At 42.4% G+C, this 16,338-nt stretch overlaps 1 protein-coding gene across 1 annotated transcript in view; it reads right to left on the bottom strand.

Annotated features, from left to right (window-relative positions):
• Positions 1–16,338, bottom strand: part of hpse2 (heparanase 2) — a gene marked incomplete at both ends in the record, with an annotated part of 53,049 nt that overhangs the window by 1,768 nt on the left and 34,943 nt on the right. The window contains 4 exons of the mRNA XM_083694510.1: positions 3,493–3,639; positions 6,483–6,628; positions 14,938–15,052; positions 15,195–15,301. Coding sequence (XP_083550636.1) covers positions 3,493–3,639; positions 6,483–6,628; positions 14,938–15,052; positions 15,195–15,301 — 515 coding nt within the window. The remainder of the gene's footprint in view (positions 1–3,492; positions 3,640–6,482; positions 6,629–14,937; positions 15,053–15,194; positions 15,302–16,338) is intronic.

The following is a 16,338-nucleotide window of genomic DNA, read 5'->3' as shown; positions in this document are numbered from 1 at the left end:
TATAGGAGGACAGTCACAGAACATACATATAGTATCATAGGGCCCTTAACATTGAAAGCTGCCTGAACAGGTGAGTTTTTTGCAAGGTCTTAAAAGAGTCAATACTGTCAGCAGCTCTGACATTGTGGGGGAGAGCATTCCACAGGCGAAGAGCAGCAGAAGACTGAACACTGTTGATGGTGACAAACTGTTGTCGGTTGGTGAGGTGTGATTCGAACCAGGATAGGGCCAGGCCTGAGAGACCAGCAATGCTCTCAAGCAGTTTCAGCAGGATGGTGTGATTGACTGTATCAAAGGTTACACTGAGGTCCAGGAGGATGAGGATACTCCTGAAGCCAGAGTCAGCGCTCATCAGGAGGTCATTAGTCACTCTAACAAGGGTTGTTTCAGTGCTGTGTTGCTTCCTGAACCCAGATTGGAATGGTTCGAATAGCTTGTTGGAGGCAAGGTGGTTTTGGAGTTGGCTGTACAGGTGGGTCATGGGCCTGTAGAACAGTGATGTAAACACAAGGAGAAGGCAGAGAGTACAGGGAACTCTGGTGGTACTCTTGAAAGTTTCTGTGAATTGACTTTGAAATTGGATTTGACAATCTCTTCACTGGGCCAAGTCAAATCTGAGGAAATACTATCATACAATATTGTATTATCTAGCCACCTTGGACCCGTTGTTAGCACTGTGAATAGTGTGGCCTTAAACTATGAACATTTCGTCTCCCAACCTGAGTTATGAAGGTTTCACGTGTCTGGCTAACTATACCTTGGTGTCTTTGGCTAAATTGGGTCAGAGATTCTTTGTTTCAACAGCCATCATATTACTAAGTTTACACAGACGAATCCATCTGAAAGATAACACAGGACTGAGATCTAATTGAATACCAGCAGAAATAGAACAGAGCATAGGGTGTTATGTATTTTTCATGAATTATAGAATTTGCAAACTTTTAGATGAAATAGCAGCGAGAGAGCTAGAGAGCTAAGAGAGGGAGCATATTTTTTTATCAATTGTTGCACAAATTCACTATATTATTATGTGTTAGAATATTGAAAGGTTGAAAAGCCCTCCTAAGATGCATCAACCATGTCCACTCCCATAGTCAGAACTGTATAGGCCAGGCTGAGTTCAGTCATCTTTATAGACATCTGGTGTTGCTAAAATAAAAGTCTCCCTCACTCTCCCTGCAGTGAGTGGAAAAAACAGGCTCTGCATCTCACTCGAGTGCTTATGGTCCTATTAATTACCACATAATCCTGCTTCAACACCACAAACATCCTCCATCATTAAGCTGTTATTACAGGATCTGGCCTGAGTCGAAAAAACAGCCCCAGCGTAGGTGTCATATCACACATCCCGCCCCCCCCCCCACACACACACACACACAGACACACACACAGACACAGACAGACAGACAGACAGACAGACAGACAGACAGACAGACAGACAGACAGACACACACACACACACACACACACACACACACACACACACACACACACACACACACACACACACACAGTCATTAACCTGTTATTTCAGGATTGGGCCTGAGTCAGAATAACAGGCCAGGAGTTTACAGTGGCGAGGCCAGGAGAGGGCCAGAGGACAGGGGGATTAGTGCCAGAAATGTTGGGAGGAAGGTAAGAGGAAGAGAGATGGAGTGCAGAGATGATTTATTTAAGGAACTCTCTCTCTCTCACACATTTTTTTCTATTTCTATATTTCTATTTCTACACTTTCTATTTGAAAGTAATCATTCAAGGCATCAATGATGATCTTGATGGAAGTCTTGGTCAGCCATGCTCCATGGTATTAAGGATTGGGCCTTGTATTCAAAGGAGAGAGGAAAGGAGAGAGGAAAGGGGTGAATGGAGAGAGAATGAGTGTGGAATGAGCTAAAGTACTGATGGTCCGTCTAGCCAGCCTGGGGCTCTTGAACAGAACTCTGTTTCTTATCATGGCCTTGCTGGTTAGTTTTCAATTCCAATAAACCAGGACAAACGTATTATGCTAATCTGATTTCATGGCCAATTCTGAACCGTGGAGTTTTGGAAGTTTGATGTTCCATATCCGTTAACTGCGCGTGTTCTGTTCTTTTCCCCGAGATTTAGTTCTGTGCAGACAGCAAAACATCAGAGTAAGACATTGAACACTGACATGTAGCAGAAAACAAACATGTAACACACAGATTTACATGTAACAGACATGTAAACAGACTCAGACTGTGACAGGCGCTGAGTGAAACCTGTCTCTCTGAATCAGTCAGTTAGCATGCAGCTGTTTCACAGGTTTAAGATGGTAGGAGTGTGTGTGTGTGTGTGTGTGTGTGTGTGTGTGTGTGTGTGTGTGTGTGTGTACGTGTGCGTGCGTGCATCCTTGCATGCATGCATCCGTGCGTGTGTGCGTGTCTGTAATGGCCTAATAGACCTTAGACAAACACATTATTACAAGCATTTATACAACATTTTTGTCTCTTTGAAAATATTAAATCTGCAACAATACCTCATTGTTGGAGACAAAAAATAAACCTTTTCTTTTAAATGGTAAAATCTGCTAGACTCTCCCACAGTCCTTCCCACCACTAAACTGTACCTCGATGAAACAGCTGACCCTGTACAACTTCACAGAACCACTGGTATGATTCATTATGATGTGATTAAACACATTGTAAGACTTGTCATAAGCATGTATGATGCCCTTATAATGGCATTATCATCTCTAATGATCCCAGGTTAACATGAATTGAAAAGTATGAGTTGAAAGGTATGAGTAAGTAAGTAAAGTGTTGCTATTTACTCTTCAATGTACTGCAAAGACCTGCACAGGAAACAAAGATGTGTGTTTGCTTCAGTTGAGCTTTGCCTTTCCTAGATAGAAATCCCATTCTCCATCCTGCAATTTTCAGGAGAAAACCCTCTTAGCCCTTTATTTCCTGAGCGATTACTGGAGCTAAACAACGGGACTGCAGTGTTATGTTAACCCAGGTCCTTTTCTGCCTCTCTCCAGTGCGTTTGTCTTGTTAGGTCAGTGTGTATGGAACGGGATACTCCATTAGTGGAGTACATGGATGTTTGGTCAGAAAACAAGTGTGAAATGTGTGTGTGTGTGTGTGTGTGTGTGTGTGTGTGTGTGTGTGTGTGTGTGTGTGTGTGTGTGTGTGTGTATGAATGGGGGATAAACAGTGAGGATGTCTGGATGAGAATGGAGGGAACAGGAGGACCATCAGATAAACTGCTGTTCCTCAGTGTTCAGCCAGTGAGCTGAGCTACACAGATCTCTCACAGCAGATAGCATTCTAATAACATAACATAACCAGAGAACGTTTTTTGTTATTAGTATCAAAACAGTTTTCCACTTTTAAAGAGATAGTTCACTGAAATTCAAATGTACCTTTTAATATACATACTGTCCCTAAAAAAGAGCTGATTTACAATTGTGTGTGTGTGTGTGTGTGTGTATGACCCATCCCATAGAGACCTGGCCCCTCACAGACTAACCTGGCATGAAGACCTTCTGTCCCGTACGGCTGCAGCAGGTACTGATGCACAGTCTTGTTCCTTAGGGTTCCCGCCAGCTTGATTTTCTTCCGTGATCGATGCAGATTGATGATGTAGATTGTTATGGATCCTCTCACGTAATTATGACTGGAAAGGAAAAATTAGAATAATCAACAGCAATTAAGGCACCATTAAAGGCATGGTTTCGCCTATTTTCCTGATTAGGTGAAAATGCATCTTACCCTGAGTCGTCCACTTTGCTACTGGCAGCACAGGCTAACAGTTACAACAGCACCCACTCCAAAAGACTGTGTTTCAGGGACCCTAACTTAGCATTGTCTGAAATGCATGCCAAAATCATCTCAAAGTAAAACTGTAAAGTAGGGACGATATCCCAAAATAAGCTGTACATGCTCTAATCTTTTTTTGCATGAATTATGTTGTTTTTGCATAAAGTCAGAACTTTGCAATACTGTACAATACTGTACTATGCATTCTATCAGGAGGAGTGAGTTTGTTCACAGCTGGTAATTACTACGCAGGCAGGGGTACGGACAGCTAAAGAAAAAACAACCAATGCTAGTGTGCTGTGGCTGTGTGACTACGTGAGGAGAGAGTTCCTAGTTCAATTCCAATAGTTTATTTCAACAGTATACATGTACATACAAACCTAGACGCTCAACTTACTGCTAAACCTTCTTTCATGTCACTTTGAGATGATTTTGGAATGCAAGGTGATTGGCATGCAGCTCTCTCCCTCCCACCCTCTCTTTCTCTCTCTCTCTCTCTCTCTCTCTCTCTCTCTCTCTCTTTCTCTCTCTCTCTCTCTCTCTCTCTCTCTCTCTCTCTCTCTTTCTCTCTCTTTCTCTCTCTCTTTTTGTTAGATCAGTAGAGGGGTGTCTGCCAAGTACAATAGAACTCTCAATAACTAAAGACACGAGTATTCTATTTTTAAAACAGGGAAGAGTCTTTGATAATGCTCCCTCATATTGCAGCCACTTAATCTGATACAGTAACTGGATCAAAAGGATCCTTAAAAAATATCAAAAAAGCTGTAAAACGATAAAAACTGGTTGAACATGTTCCAAGCATTCCATTAACTAGTGATAATCGTTGATATTTTATTAGAACCCTAAACCTATCATCTATCTTTAGTATAAACTAAATTAAAACATATTACATGAAAGTCTTTGGAAAGCCGCCTTGAACTTATTTCTATATATTTACAGTATACATTTCAAATACTGTAGTACATCATCGGTGTGAAAAGACGTAGCTGTTTTTATACCATTAAAAATTGAACTGTGGCCCCACTCATGTCACATTTGAGGGCCAATTGAAGGGTGTGATGTGTAGACAACAGTACTAAAGTTACACAGACAACACTGTGTGAGCCCCTCTCTGTGGAGCAAAATACAGGACAGGATTTAGGGGATATTAGCGAAAGATAAATAACTACCAAAGAAAGATAAGGCAAACATGATAAAATCTAATAAGGGGCCAAATCTGAAGGCAAGAACAACACAGCTGTAGTGAATACCATATGTTTCTGAAGGTCTTGGTGCTCAGGGTCAGAGCATGGCTTTTTGGAGAGGGTCTGTTAGTGATCTCTCACTGTTCACAGTCTCTCCATCTCACAGCCTCTCACAGGTTTGTTTCTGTTCTGTCCCTGCCTCTACACCTCAGTGTACAGTGACTCGCTGAACAGACTGACAGAGAGTCCATTCAAGCGACGTGAAAAATGCTAACATAGAAAATCTGAAGAGGCCGGGAGAAACCAGCATTTGGTTTGTATAAATAAAACAAGGTCTGTGTGTAATACTTGTTCTAAACTCTTGAGCCGAGGATCATGGCAACATGGCTGAGAGCTGAGATAGATCAGACGGTGAGATGGAAGGAGAGATAGAGATGGTCCAAGACTTTAGAACCAGGAGGTTATGAGAGGCTTTCAAACCAGGAACGTAAACACGCCTTCATGTTGTTTGATGTTGGAGCATCAGTTTAGAATGAAAAAGACCATGCAAACTGCTAACGGGCTTGGATGCTAGGAGTATTCAAATGTCCTAGGACAACATGGCTTTAGGATCCTCCATAAGCTGTGGAGGAGGATGTATGTTGTTGAGCACCAAATCTGAACGACAAATTAGTGATTTCTATCTACTATTAAGGGAAAATACTGTAGTGTTCACCCCCTCCAGTTACATATTCCCACACTTACTCAGATGGGAAGCACTTGATGAAAATAATTTCAAATGCAGTATCTACACATACAGGTCAACAGGCCACATGGCAGGGCTACAGCTGTGTATCTTCAATATATACGCTTATGCAACTCCTAGGTGAGAGTATAGCTTACTGAACCAATGGCAGTGAGAGATGCTACACCTGTAACTGAGCCTGGTCTGGAGGTGGGACGTAGGGCCGTAAATCTAGCCTGGTGCTGAAAGCCTGGCTAACCTGGTCCACATACAGCCTGGGTTAAATGATAACCTTGAACAGGGGGATGGTAGCACTCTTTATCTGGTCCTCACACAGACTGTCCTATTGTCGTCGTCGTCGTCGTCCCCCCAAAACCCCCTCCAACCAATCCGAGATGGGATAAAGGCCTCGCACACCTTTCAGCGGCTCTTTGACGGCGAAGAGAGCCCCCCCACACCTGATAAGTGATACCTGTTAAGTTTTATGGTCTGGCTGCTCTCAAAGCGGGGGTGTAGTATGGGCAGATTGGGTTATGAAGACTCTAGACACCATGCCTCAGGTCTCAAATGGAAGATATAAGGAGGATGGGGAGACACAGCTGTAGTAGTATGACCTTTCTCACATTTGCACTGACAGAGACTCGATGGCAATGCATTGGTAAATATAGTGGGGTTTTCAGCTCTGAAGAAACTTAATACTTTCCTACTATGCCTTGGAGTCTATGAACATAGAATCAGTTTCATGTCAGTCTGGTTCTGCTCCAGTCAGTACTGGCTCAGTGCAGTACTTACTTGTTGAAGCTGGTACAGTGGGCATAGATGCGTAGCTTGTCTCGTATGACTCTCCCTGGCCGTGGTTTCCTCTGTAGGCCAGCGACTTGCACAGCTAAAACCCTGGGACCCACCAGACGTTTGAAGACCAGTGAGAACCAGTAGTCCTGCAACATCAACACACACATAAGTATAAGAATACAGAGTGTCACACCAACACATAGACATACACACACACACACACACACACACACACACACACACACACACACACACACACACACACAAGTAACCGAGTTGAAATGGTAAACTCACTCCTCAGTTCAAAACCCCCAACCGTGCTGTCTAATAGCTAGCTTTTCAATATCGTAGCTTGTTTAGGAGACAGTCACATGTGCTGGCAAGCCAGAGGTCGCAAGTTTGAAACTCGGTTGGAGCAACTCAAATTGCGGGGCTACTGTTTGCAACAACTTGACACCTGTTTCATTGGTGCTGTGACCCGGATACGCAGTTCGGCTCAGCTCGACGGCTGGGCTTGCTGTGGTGCCATGAGTTTAGGGGCGTGAGTGTAACTGAGTTAAGATGGTGAAAACACTCTCCTACCTCTATGCCTGATCACTCTGTTAAGAATATAAACAGTACTTAACACTGCATGAGATACTTATGCTGCCAAAGCCAAAGGACTGAGGCCTCTCCCATTCATTGAAGAAAGTATGTATATATTATACTTTGTTTTGTTTATCTAGCCACTGGATGGATTTGTATGTCAAACAGAACTACAATAGGTTACTTCCAGGGGGAAAAGAAATGCAATATTTGTTTGTTAGTTAGTTATATGAATATGAATATGACATGCTTCACAAAGGTACATCCAAATCAATCGAATGCTAACATTCATGATACAGTGCCCTGGACTGGTTTTTCCATATTGGAATACATCTTGACAAATTCCAGTGACAAATCCTATATGTCATACTGTTGCACTCTCCTTGGTCTCTCCCAGTCCACAGATTCAACACCTCACGGAGAGGTTCTGAACCACATGTGTTCGTTAGGAAGTTCCCAGGCAATCCTGCATATGGCAACATTTAAGGGCTTCTTTTTTCCACACAGGCTTTAACTTAATTTGCTGTTCAGGCATTGGGAGTACAGAGTACAGTAGAGAACTGTACAGTCTGGTCCATAGGCAGAGAGGGCTACACAGCCACAGATACTATTCTTTTATAAAAACAATGAACAGTTCTTAGAGTTCGGAAGCACTGCTTGTAGTTTGAAGAGCCTCATTCGTGTGAGATGGATAGAGAGATGCTATGCTTCATTTTGCCTGTATTTCACTCAGATTAAAATGAAAGCTTCCTGTATACTATTAATACAACACACCTTCTATTCTATAATGCATGATGATACATTCATCCAACCGGCGTTCAATGAGACACAACAAATAACATCAGGGAGCGATCCACACATGTCTCGGTCAATTCAATCAGGACAATCGTACAGACCATCCTTTGCCTGTTGGTCGAAAATCCTATGATACATTTAGACACATTTCAGTTCTACAGTATTGCCATGAACATATCCACGACCGTATCCATCTTGCACACCTGCCTCTGTCTCTTGAATAAGGACTAGATTGATTGCGAGGTTTACACAGGATATAAGGTAATGTGTTTGATTTAGTAACTGAGAGAGTTGGAGATGTTCCTGCCTGGTATGGCTTCTAGAGAGCTGGGAGAAAGAGTGATGGTCTACAGCCTACAGTACACCTCACCGTTCTTCCCGGTCAGGTCTCGCGCTCCAACATTTCCCCAAATTGACGCCACGTGTTGTGTAGATTCCGCTATATGCATCAGGAGAAATCTGCTGGCCTCAATCCCAAAGGCATTGGAAACATTAGCATCATCTACCAGTACTGAGGTGGAATTAAAGAAGCTTTCTTTGACGACATCTAAACAGTAAGCCTGTATTCTTTCCCCTCTCTTCTTGGTGGGATGCCAGTGAGGCAGGTGCACTGGGTAGCTACGCGCCAACCTGGCTCTAACTAGAAAATCCAAACTATGCCTCAATCTCACAAAACAAGGCCTGCGGAAGGTAGCCAAACCCAATACATCGGGGAGCAATTAACCCTCAGCATCTAGTGAGGAGGGAGGGGGTGGAGTGAGTGGAAGGAATGGAGGGACACTGACACACACACGCACGCATGAGTTGGAGGGTGGGAGGAAGGTAGAGGGAGGGAGGAAGGACCAGGGAACAATTAACCTTCAACATCTACCTGAGCAGGTTAAATTAGAGTCAGACTCCGTGGTTGAGACCTAGTTAATTCCCTAGCCTTCATGGATCAAAGTGTTCTGTCTGTATTAAGAGGGACCATTAGTTCTCACTGTTTCTAATTAACTCTATTAGCAGAAGGGTTAACTGCAGGCAGTCAGCAGTAATTAGAGCCACATATCAAAGCAATGAGACAACGGGCAGTAAAAACTAACACAACAACATATGAGGAGAGGGGAATGGCATCGTCTCAGGCCAAAACATAATAGAAGAAAGGTCTGTTACACTTCACTTGCGTGCAGAGCAAACTTGCCTGAGACCTGAGGACATGTATTGGCTCCCTAAGCTAAGCTAATGCGTGCAAGCTTTAGCTCAGTGACTTTAAATGGTTTTGAGTTTGACTAATATGGGTTTCAGTCACATAGATGAGGTGGGTATGATACTATGATCAAATCAGGATATAGTGGCACAGTGTATGTCACACAAAATTACACGGGGACCCAACATCATGCTTTCATGCATGACTTTACCACATACGCTTTTACTTGAATACAATATAGTAGGATGATTTTAGAATACTCCAGGACCTGATGTACTGTATATGAAACAATTCTGATATAGCCCTGAAATGCCATATTCCCCTCAATACTCCTCAGAATTGTCAAGATATTTCTGATACATGGCCAGGAATACTAGAGAATAAATAATTGGCATAAACACATTGTAAACACACATTTTGGCCAGAGATGGCAAGTTTATTCCCAGAAGTGTATTGCATAACTTCAGTCACAGCAACTTCTATCAGTCAGACAGAGAGGGAGACACTGCCTAGAACGTGTCAGAGACACAGAGCACCCTAACAGCTGTGTAGAGAGGGAGAGAGAGAGAGAGAGAGAGAGAGAGAGAGAGAGAGAGAGGGAGAGAGAGAGAGAGAGGGGGGGGGAGAGGAAAGATGGTGGGAATAAGAGAAGGACCATCTTTTGCCTCTTCTCCATGGGAATTTTAAATTGTGTCACAGTTATGCAACAGTCAAAAACTAACCAAACTGATGTTGTACAACGACTGTGAGAGTATTGATTTTGAATGTTTTTAAACGTCAAAAAGCACATGCTGGAGCTCTGGAGCTTTTGCAATGTTGGATTGACATTGTTGTTTGATGGTTGTTGGTTGGTCACATGTTGGTTGGAATTAGACGTTGTTATGTGATGCTTATTTTTCAAGTTACTTAACAACTTAAGGTTGTCATTTGATGCTCATCATCTAATGTTGCTACATGATTTCACATGGGTTGAAATTAATGTTTTCTTAACATTGGCAGTTCACGGTCAGAATCAAACCATCTCACAATTGAAAATAAATAGTTCTTAATAGTATTTACATTAATACAATGTTAAAACTTTAATATTGATGTTATTTGAACTTCCTAATCAAATGGATACTTAGGCACAAAAAACTCTAGTTCTAGTTTTCTCCCCACTGTGTTTCACTTGTCTGAGAAATTGTGTTGTTGACATGATGGCATGTTTTACAATCAGGATTACATTCAGCAGTTTATAATCAGGATTACATTTTAATTCACATACACTTTTTGATGTGTCGTCACTTGGGTGACACCAGGTCACCACAGATTTCAAATGACACCCTCATGACTAGATTTCAAATTACACCCTCATGACTACATTTCAAATGACACCCTCATGACTACATTTCAAATGACACCCTCATGACTACATTTCAAATGACACCCTCATGACTACATTTCAAATGACACCCTCATGACTACATTTCAAATGACACCCTCATGATTAGATTTCAAATGACACCCTCATGATTAGATTTCAAATGACACCCTCATGACTAGATTTCAAATGACACCCTCATGACTAGATTTCAAATGACACCCTCATGACTAGATTTCAAATGACACCCTCATGACTAGATTTCAAATGACACCCTCATGACTAGATTTCAAATGACACCCTCATGACTACATTTCAAATGACACCCTCATGACTACATTTCAAATGACACCCTCATGACTACATTTCAAATGACACCCTCATGACTAGATTTCAAATGACACCCTCATGACTAGATTTCAAATGACACCCTCATGACTAGATTTTGTGAAGACCACACATCTGCACTGCTTTATATTGGCCTGAGCTGTTATCTAGTGTTCCAGTTCATTGACACTCTAACCATTGATTTAAATGACTCCTACAGATATATTTCAACAGCTTCACTGTTTTCGCAACACGGTCTCCAAATTATTACGTTCTAGGGGATGTTTCTGCAGACCAGGAAATGGTCTGGGGGATCGTATTATCTGGCTATACCAGCGTTTGATCACCTGTTTTGACATAAAATACATCAAAAACGTAAGTGTAAGTGTTACATGAATTACGACTTGCGTCTTGCGTCTTGCGACATAGTTAATGCAGTATTAGGCATTAACTTCGACTGGTTAAGTTTAGGCATTAACTTCGAGTGGTTAAGGTTAGGTAAGTTGTCAGGGGAAGGCATTAGAAAATATTAGCATAAGCAACAACAATTATCAACAAAAAATATATATACTGTCCCCAGCATGATTCGAACCAGCAACGTTCGGGTTACAAGTCAGATGGTTTCAGATAGTATTCTTTGGACTGCAGAAACAATCCCCCAGAATGTAATAATTTGGAGACTGGGTTGTGTTTTCTGCATAGTTGTCTAATGTTGGTGGGGTATACGTTTATTCTATTACATACTGTGGATTTCTTAATCCTCAAAGTGTGATAAAAATGTATGAGTATAGATTATTTAACCTTGTTAACGTTACTCGCCTATTACTAAAATTTATGAGATTTATATATATTTGATATCTATTTTTGTTTGATATTTTACGCTTTATAATAAACACATGTTACTGTACAATCCAGAAATCTATCTATCTATCTATCTATCTATCTATCTATCTATCTATCTATCTATCTATCTATCTATCTATCTATATACAGTATACATATAGATATATATATCAAAAGAGATAGTAGTAAAAGTAGTAAAAGAGGATAATTACAGACCAAGCAGTAAAGGCTATTACAACAAGAAAACATTTTCTTCTTACAAATGTTTAACAAGTCCAACTATTCTCTGTGTTACAGAATGTCTTTACAACCACAAGGAAAGTATTTCCCCATGTTTCTAATTTCTCTGATGCCCAATCCAAACCCCATTACTACCCCTGTACTGCACCAGTGGTCTAGTGGCATTGTGGACAGTACAATGTGCTGCAAACCAAAAGGTTGAGGGTTGAAATCCCAAACTATGTCATAAAGAGTAGTGTTTATTGAATCATAGTACATGGAGAAAGTACTAAAAGTAAAAGAAATATTAATTTCAACTGTGAAATGGTCTGATGCTGACTGACAACTGCTAATGTGAAGACAACCTTTATTTTCAACCCATGATGTTGCAATACTGGATGATGACCAGCAAATGACAACCATTAACCAACATGGTATGACGGTGTTACCACAGTCTACTGTGCAACGTTTGGTTTTAACATTGTCCCATAGTTATTTTCCATTGTCTCTCTGTGAATCAACATCCTTTTACATACAGTTATACAATGTTTGGATTTAGACATCACTGCGCCATTTCGTCATGACCGATATACAACGATAAAACCAAAAAACAATGTCAATACAACGTTGCTTTTTCTAAAATGCTCATGGGGTTGGAGCAGCAGAATTATTTTGTGAGAGAAGAAAAAAAATGTGTACTGTCATTACATCTCATGTCAGTAGCTCTTTATGCTCCGAGGAGCCTCTCTGCCCAGTGTGGAACATGGCCTGGGAACATGACCGACAGAAACAACAGGTTCTGAATAAAGATCCCCACGGACATCCAAACCTTGTCCATTTCTGCCTCACACCAATAAATCACCAAAGGAAGCATGTCAGTCGCAGACATTTTCCATTCTTTTTTGACATACAAACATTTTTCTCTTACATTTTTTTTCTCTCAGACAGAAACAATGGGCCATCTCCTCAGAGCAGACAAGGACTTCTGGCTGTTCTCTGGCTGTTCTCTGGCTGTTCTACGGCTATTCTTCTCCTCACAGCATGAAGCATGCAACTCAGTCAAGGACACCCTGGGCTTGGACTTTATGACACATCACACAGGAAGAGGGAAAGGGAGAGGGAGAGATAGAGAGGAAGAGAGAGAGAGAGAGATAGAGAGAGAGAGGTAGAGAGAGAGAGAGAGAGGTAGAGAGAGAGAGAGATAGAGAGAGAGAGAGAGAGGTAGAGAGAGAGAGAGAGAGAGAGAGGTAGACAGACAGACAGACAGACAGAGAGCGAGAGTGAGGGAGAAAGCAAAGGGGATGACGAAGGGAAAGAATAAAAGGATAAAAGAAGAGAGAGATAAGGAGCGGTAGAGCCAGTCTAGTTGGACCCGCGCAGCAGAGGTGTGGACGGGTGTGTGAGGGGATGAGGGGGTCTGGGGTTGTACAGGGTCTGTCTGTCCTGGGTGAGTGATCAGAGGGAAGGGGCCGGGGCATAAATAACCTGGGTGGAGGACAGGTTGGGCCTGTTGTGAATTCTCTCAGCGGGTAGGCTGGCGGAGCCTTCAGACGCCCAGCCATGTTAAAAGCATTGTGATCCTAGCAGGGGGCCATCGTTCCTAGAACACAACGCACAGCCCAGCGAACAGAGAAGAAAAATGGCTGCATCTTGCATTGTTTTATAATCTAATAGCCGCCCTGATGCTGTGAGCTGGAGAATGAATGTAGACTGTGGAATAGGAGTGAATGATACATTGTGGAAAATTACGTCTGGTTATTGTGTCAAAATGGAATCAGTGATGTGGTTATTGAGTCGTGTATCTGGAGGAATGTAGGTCTACTATGAGAATCTGGTCAAAGCTACTACCAAGACCTCTCAAAATAATTTGTATTAAATAACATTAAATGCATAGTTCAGATAAAGTTAACAGTCATTTCTCAAGCCTTCATATCTGTATGTGACCCATTTCCATCATTATTCCATCTAGCCTATAGGGTTAGCAGTGAGTAGAGAAGTTTCCCTAATGAAAACCACCCACCCCTAGCCTGTTGAAGCTAAAGTAAGACATTCTCCACATTGTCTTTGGGCATCCACAAGTCTTTAATAAATCATTTTCATGAACTTGGCCCGCGTGGCAGTAGCATTGTATCACTGCCTCGCGCTCCCTGGATGAAAGACCCTGGGATGTCTCAATCTCTGCCAGAGGCACTCAACTTTCCCTAAACAAGTAAACGCTCTACAAACTGGCCCTGGAGAAACCACAGGGCCTGCAGGCTATTGTTCCAGCTCAGGACTAACACACCTGTTTAAACTAATCACAGGCTTCAGGAGAAGCTAACTAGTTGAATCGTATGTGTTATTATTGGGCTAAAGAACAATGCCAGCACCTGGTTTATTTGTGTGTATTTATACATATCTGTAGATAGAGATGTATTTGATGGTCAATGCTGAAGGGGGGTAGTGAGTAACAGCCCTCTGTGTACCAGCAGCTCAGGTTGCAGATCTGTCACCAGCCGACTGTTTCACACAGAGAGGCACACAGTTGGGATGGGAGTCGTGACACTGTCGTGGGCTTCTGACAAAGGGCTAGAGTTACATGGCGTTTCGCCCCTGCGTCCCGCCAGTCAACACCACTAAACGCCTTTCATCTTAGCTAATAGCTCCCACGGGAAAGAACGCTAGGTGCCAGAGAGACAGGCTGGAAGGGACCAGGATAAGACCTATCAAACTGTAAACAGTAACCAGTCTGAGAACTGGGTCCAGAGAAGCTAACAACCATAGAAAAATACTGTAGAATGATGTTTCTATGCTAACATCAGTGGTTAAATTGATTTGTGATGGTGGTAATGCTTCTAACCACTGTATTATTGAATAGGTGAACCATGAAACCTCTGCAAATCACTCAAGAGTCAACTACAGGGTGGAGGACTACTTTACATTACATAAGAGTCAACTACAGGGTGGAGGACTACTTTCAAAAGAATGGATACACTTCAAAGACTACTTTACTCTACCCTGGACATCTTAGATTGTGAACTTACTGTATCAATATCATTGTGGAATGATTGTAAAATGATAGGATTACCCTGGAAGACTGTATTGACATCATTATATTGAATGAGAGAAGAGAGTTTGATATTGAGGGGTGTGAGACTCACAGGTAGAGGGTTAAAGTGTTGGTCCACCATGTGCGCGTAACTGTAATCAAAGAACGAGTGTCGCAAAACGACGTCGATCCCCTGCATTGCAGCCATACCCAGAGTGTTCAGCCACCTGGAACACACACACACACACACACACACACACACACACACACACACACACACACACACACAAAAAGTCTATATCACGATGGCTAAACAATAATGTAGACAACAATATAGCTAAAGGAGAAGATGTACAGTACTGTACTCACAGAAAGCCAGCAGCGTATGTATTAGACAGGTTACTGGTGCCTCCGGCCCACGCTGGACCCACTCCACCCAGCCATACCTTCTTACCAGGGACATGTGTGTTCACTACCTGAGAGAGAAAGAGAGAGAGAGAGAGAGAGAGAGAGAGAGAGAGATGGAACTGAACTCTGTGAACAGAAGATCTCCTTCCTGTTGGCTGACTACCAGAAACAGCAGCATAGCTTACTCATTCCCAATCACTTTAAGGAACATTAAGGAAATTCATGATGGGAGTAACCCTGTTAAATTCTCTCTGTCCAGAGGACCTGTTTTCTCTGTTCTGAAACTTTGCCAGAGACAGTGAGAATCTCCACTGCCCTGTGTTCCCTCTTAGCATGGCTGCAAACCATTACTACTGGCAACAAACCACATAGACACACCGCTGTATGCCGTTTCATATCCCCCAGCCTCCCAAACTTACATAACACACAACGCAGGGATGGAATACAGTCAACACAAATGGACATCAGTTGTCTGTGAGCGTTTTGATCTGATGTGGCCGTGGGGATTGTGGGAATACTCCCAAGGCAGAGACAATGATCTGGAGATGATCACTCCTTGTCAGACTCCTACAGTATGAGAACAGTTTGGCATAGATTCCTATTAGCCAAACTCAGCAACTCTGTGACCACAGATAGTGTTGATAGTATTACCTCATAGTCATAGTGAACACAACCCACCCACCCAATCAGACATACTGTACTGTACGTTCACACACACATATACACACATACGCACGCACAGATGCACGCACGCACGCGCACACACACACACACACAGACACGCACACATCTCTGGAATCTGTACATTGCCTGACAACATCACAGTGATGGACAAGACACTAAGCTCAACTCTCAGAGGGCCGAGAGACACAGAGAGACAGAGAGGCACAGAGAAAAGAAAGGGAGAGATCAGCAGCGGCTTCAAATCAAACTCCAATGAGACTTGTGAAGATAAGCCAATTCGTTTTTCTTCTCTCTGAAGGAAGTGTCTCTGCCAGATGTGAGTGTTGAGATTCTGATCCCTTAGATAGGGCCTATAGGAATATACTGTATAGCTTATAATAGAAGTTGTGAAACCTGGCACTACACTCATAATACAAGAGAG

This window comes from Argentina silus, assembly GCF_951799395.1.
Source record: "Argentina silus genome assembly, chromosome: X".
Lineage (NCBI taxonomy): Eukaryota > Metazoa > Chordata > Actinopteri > Argentiniformes > Argentinidae > Argentina > Argentina silus.
This window is presented reverse-complemented; position numbering and strand designations above follow the sequence as displayed.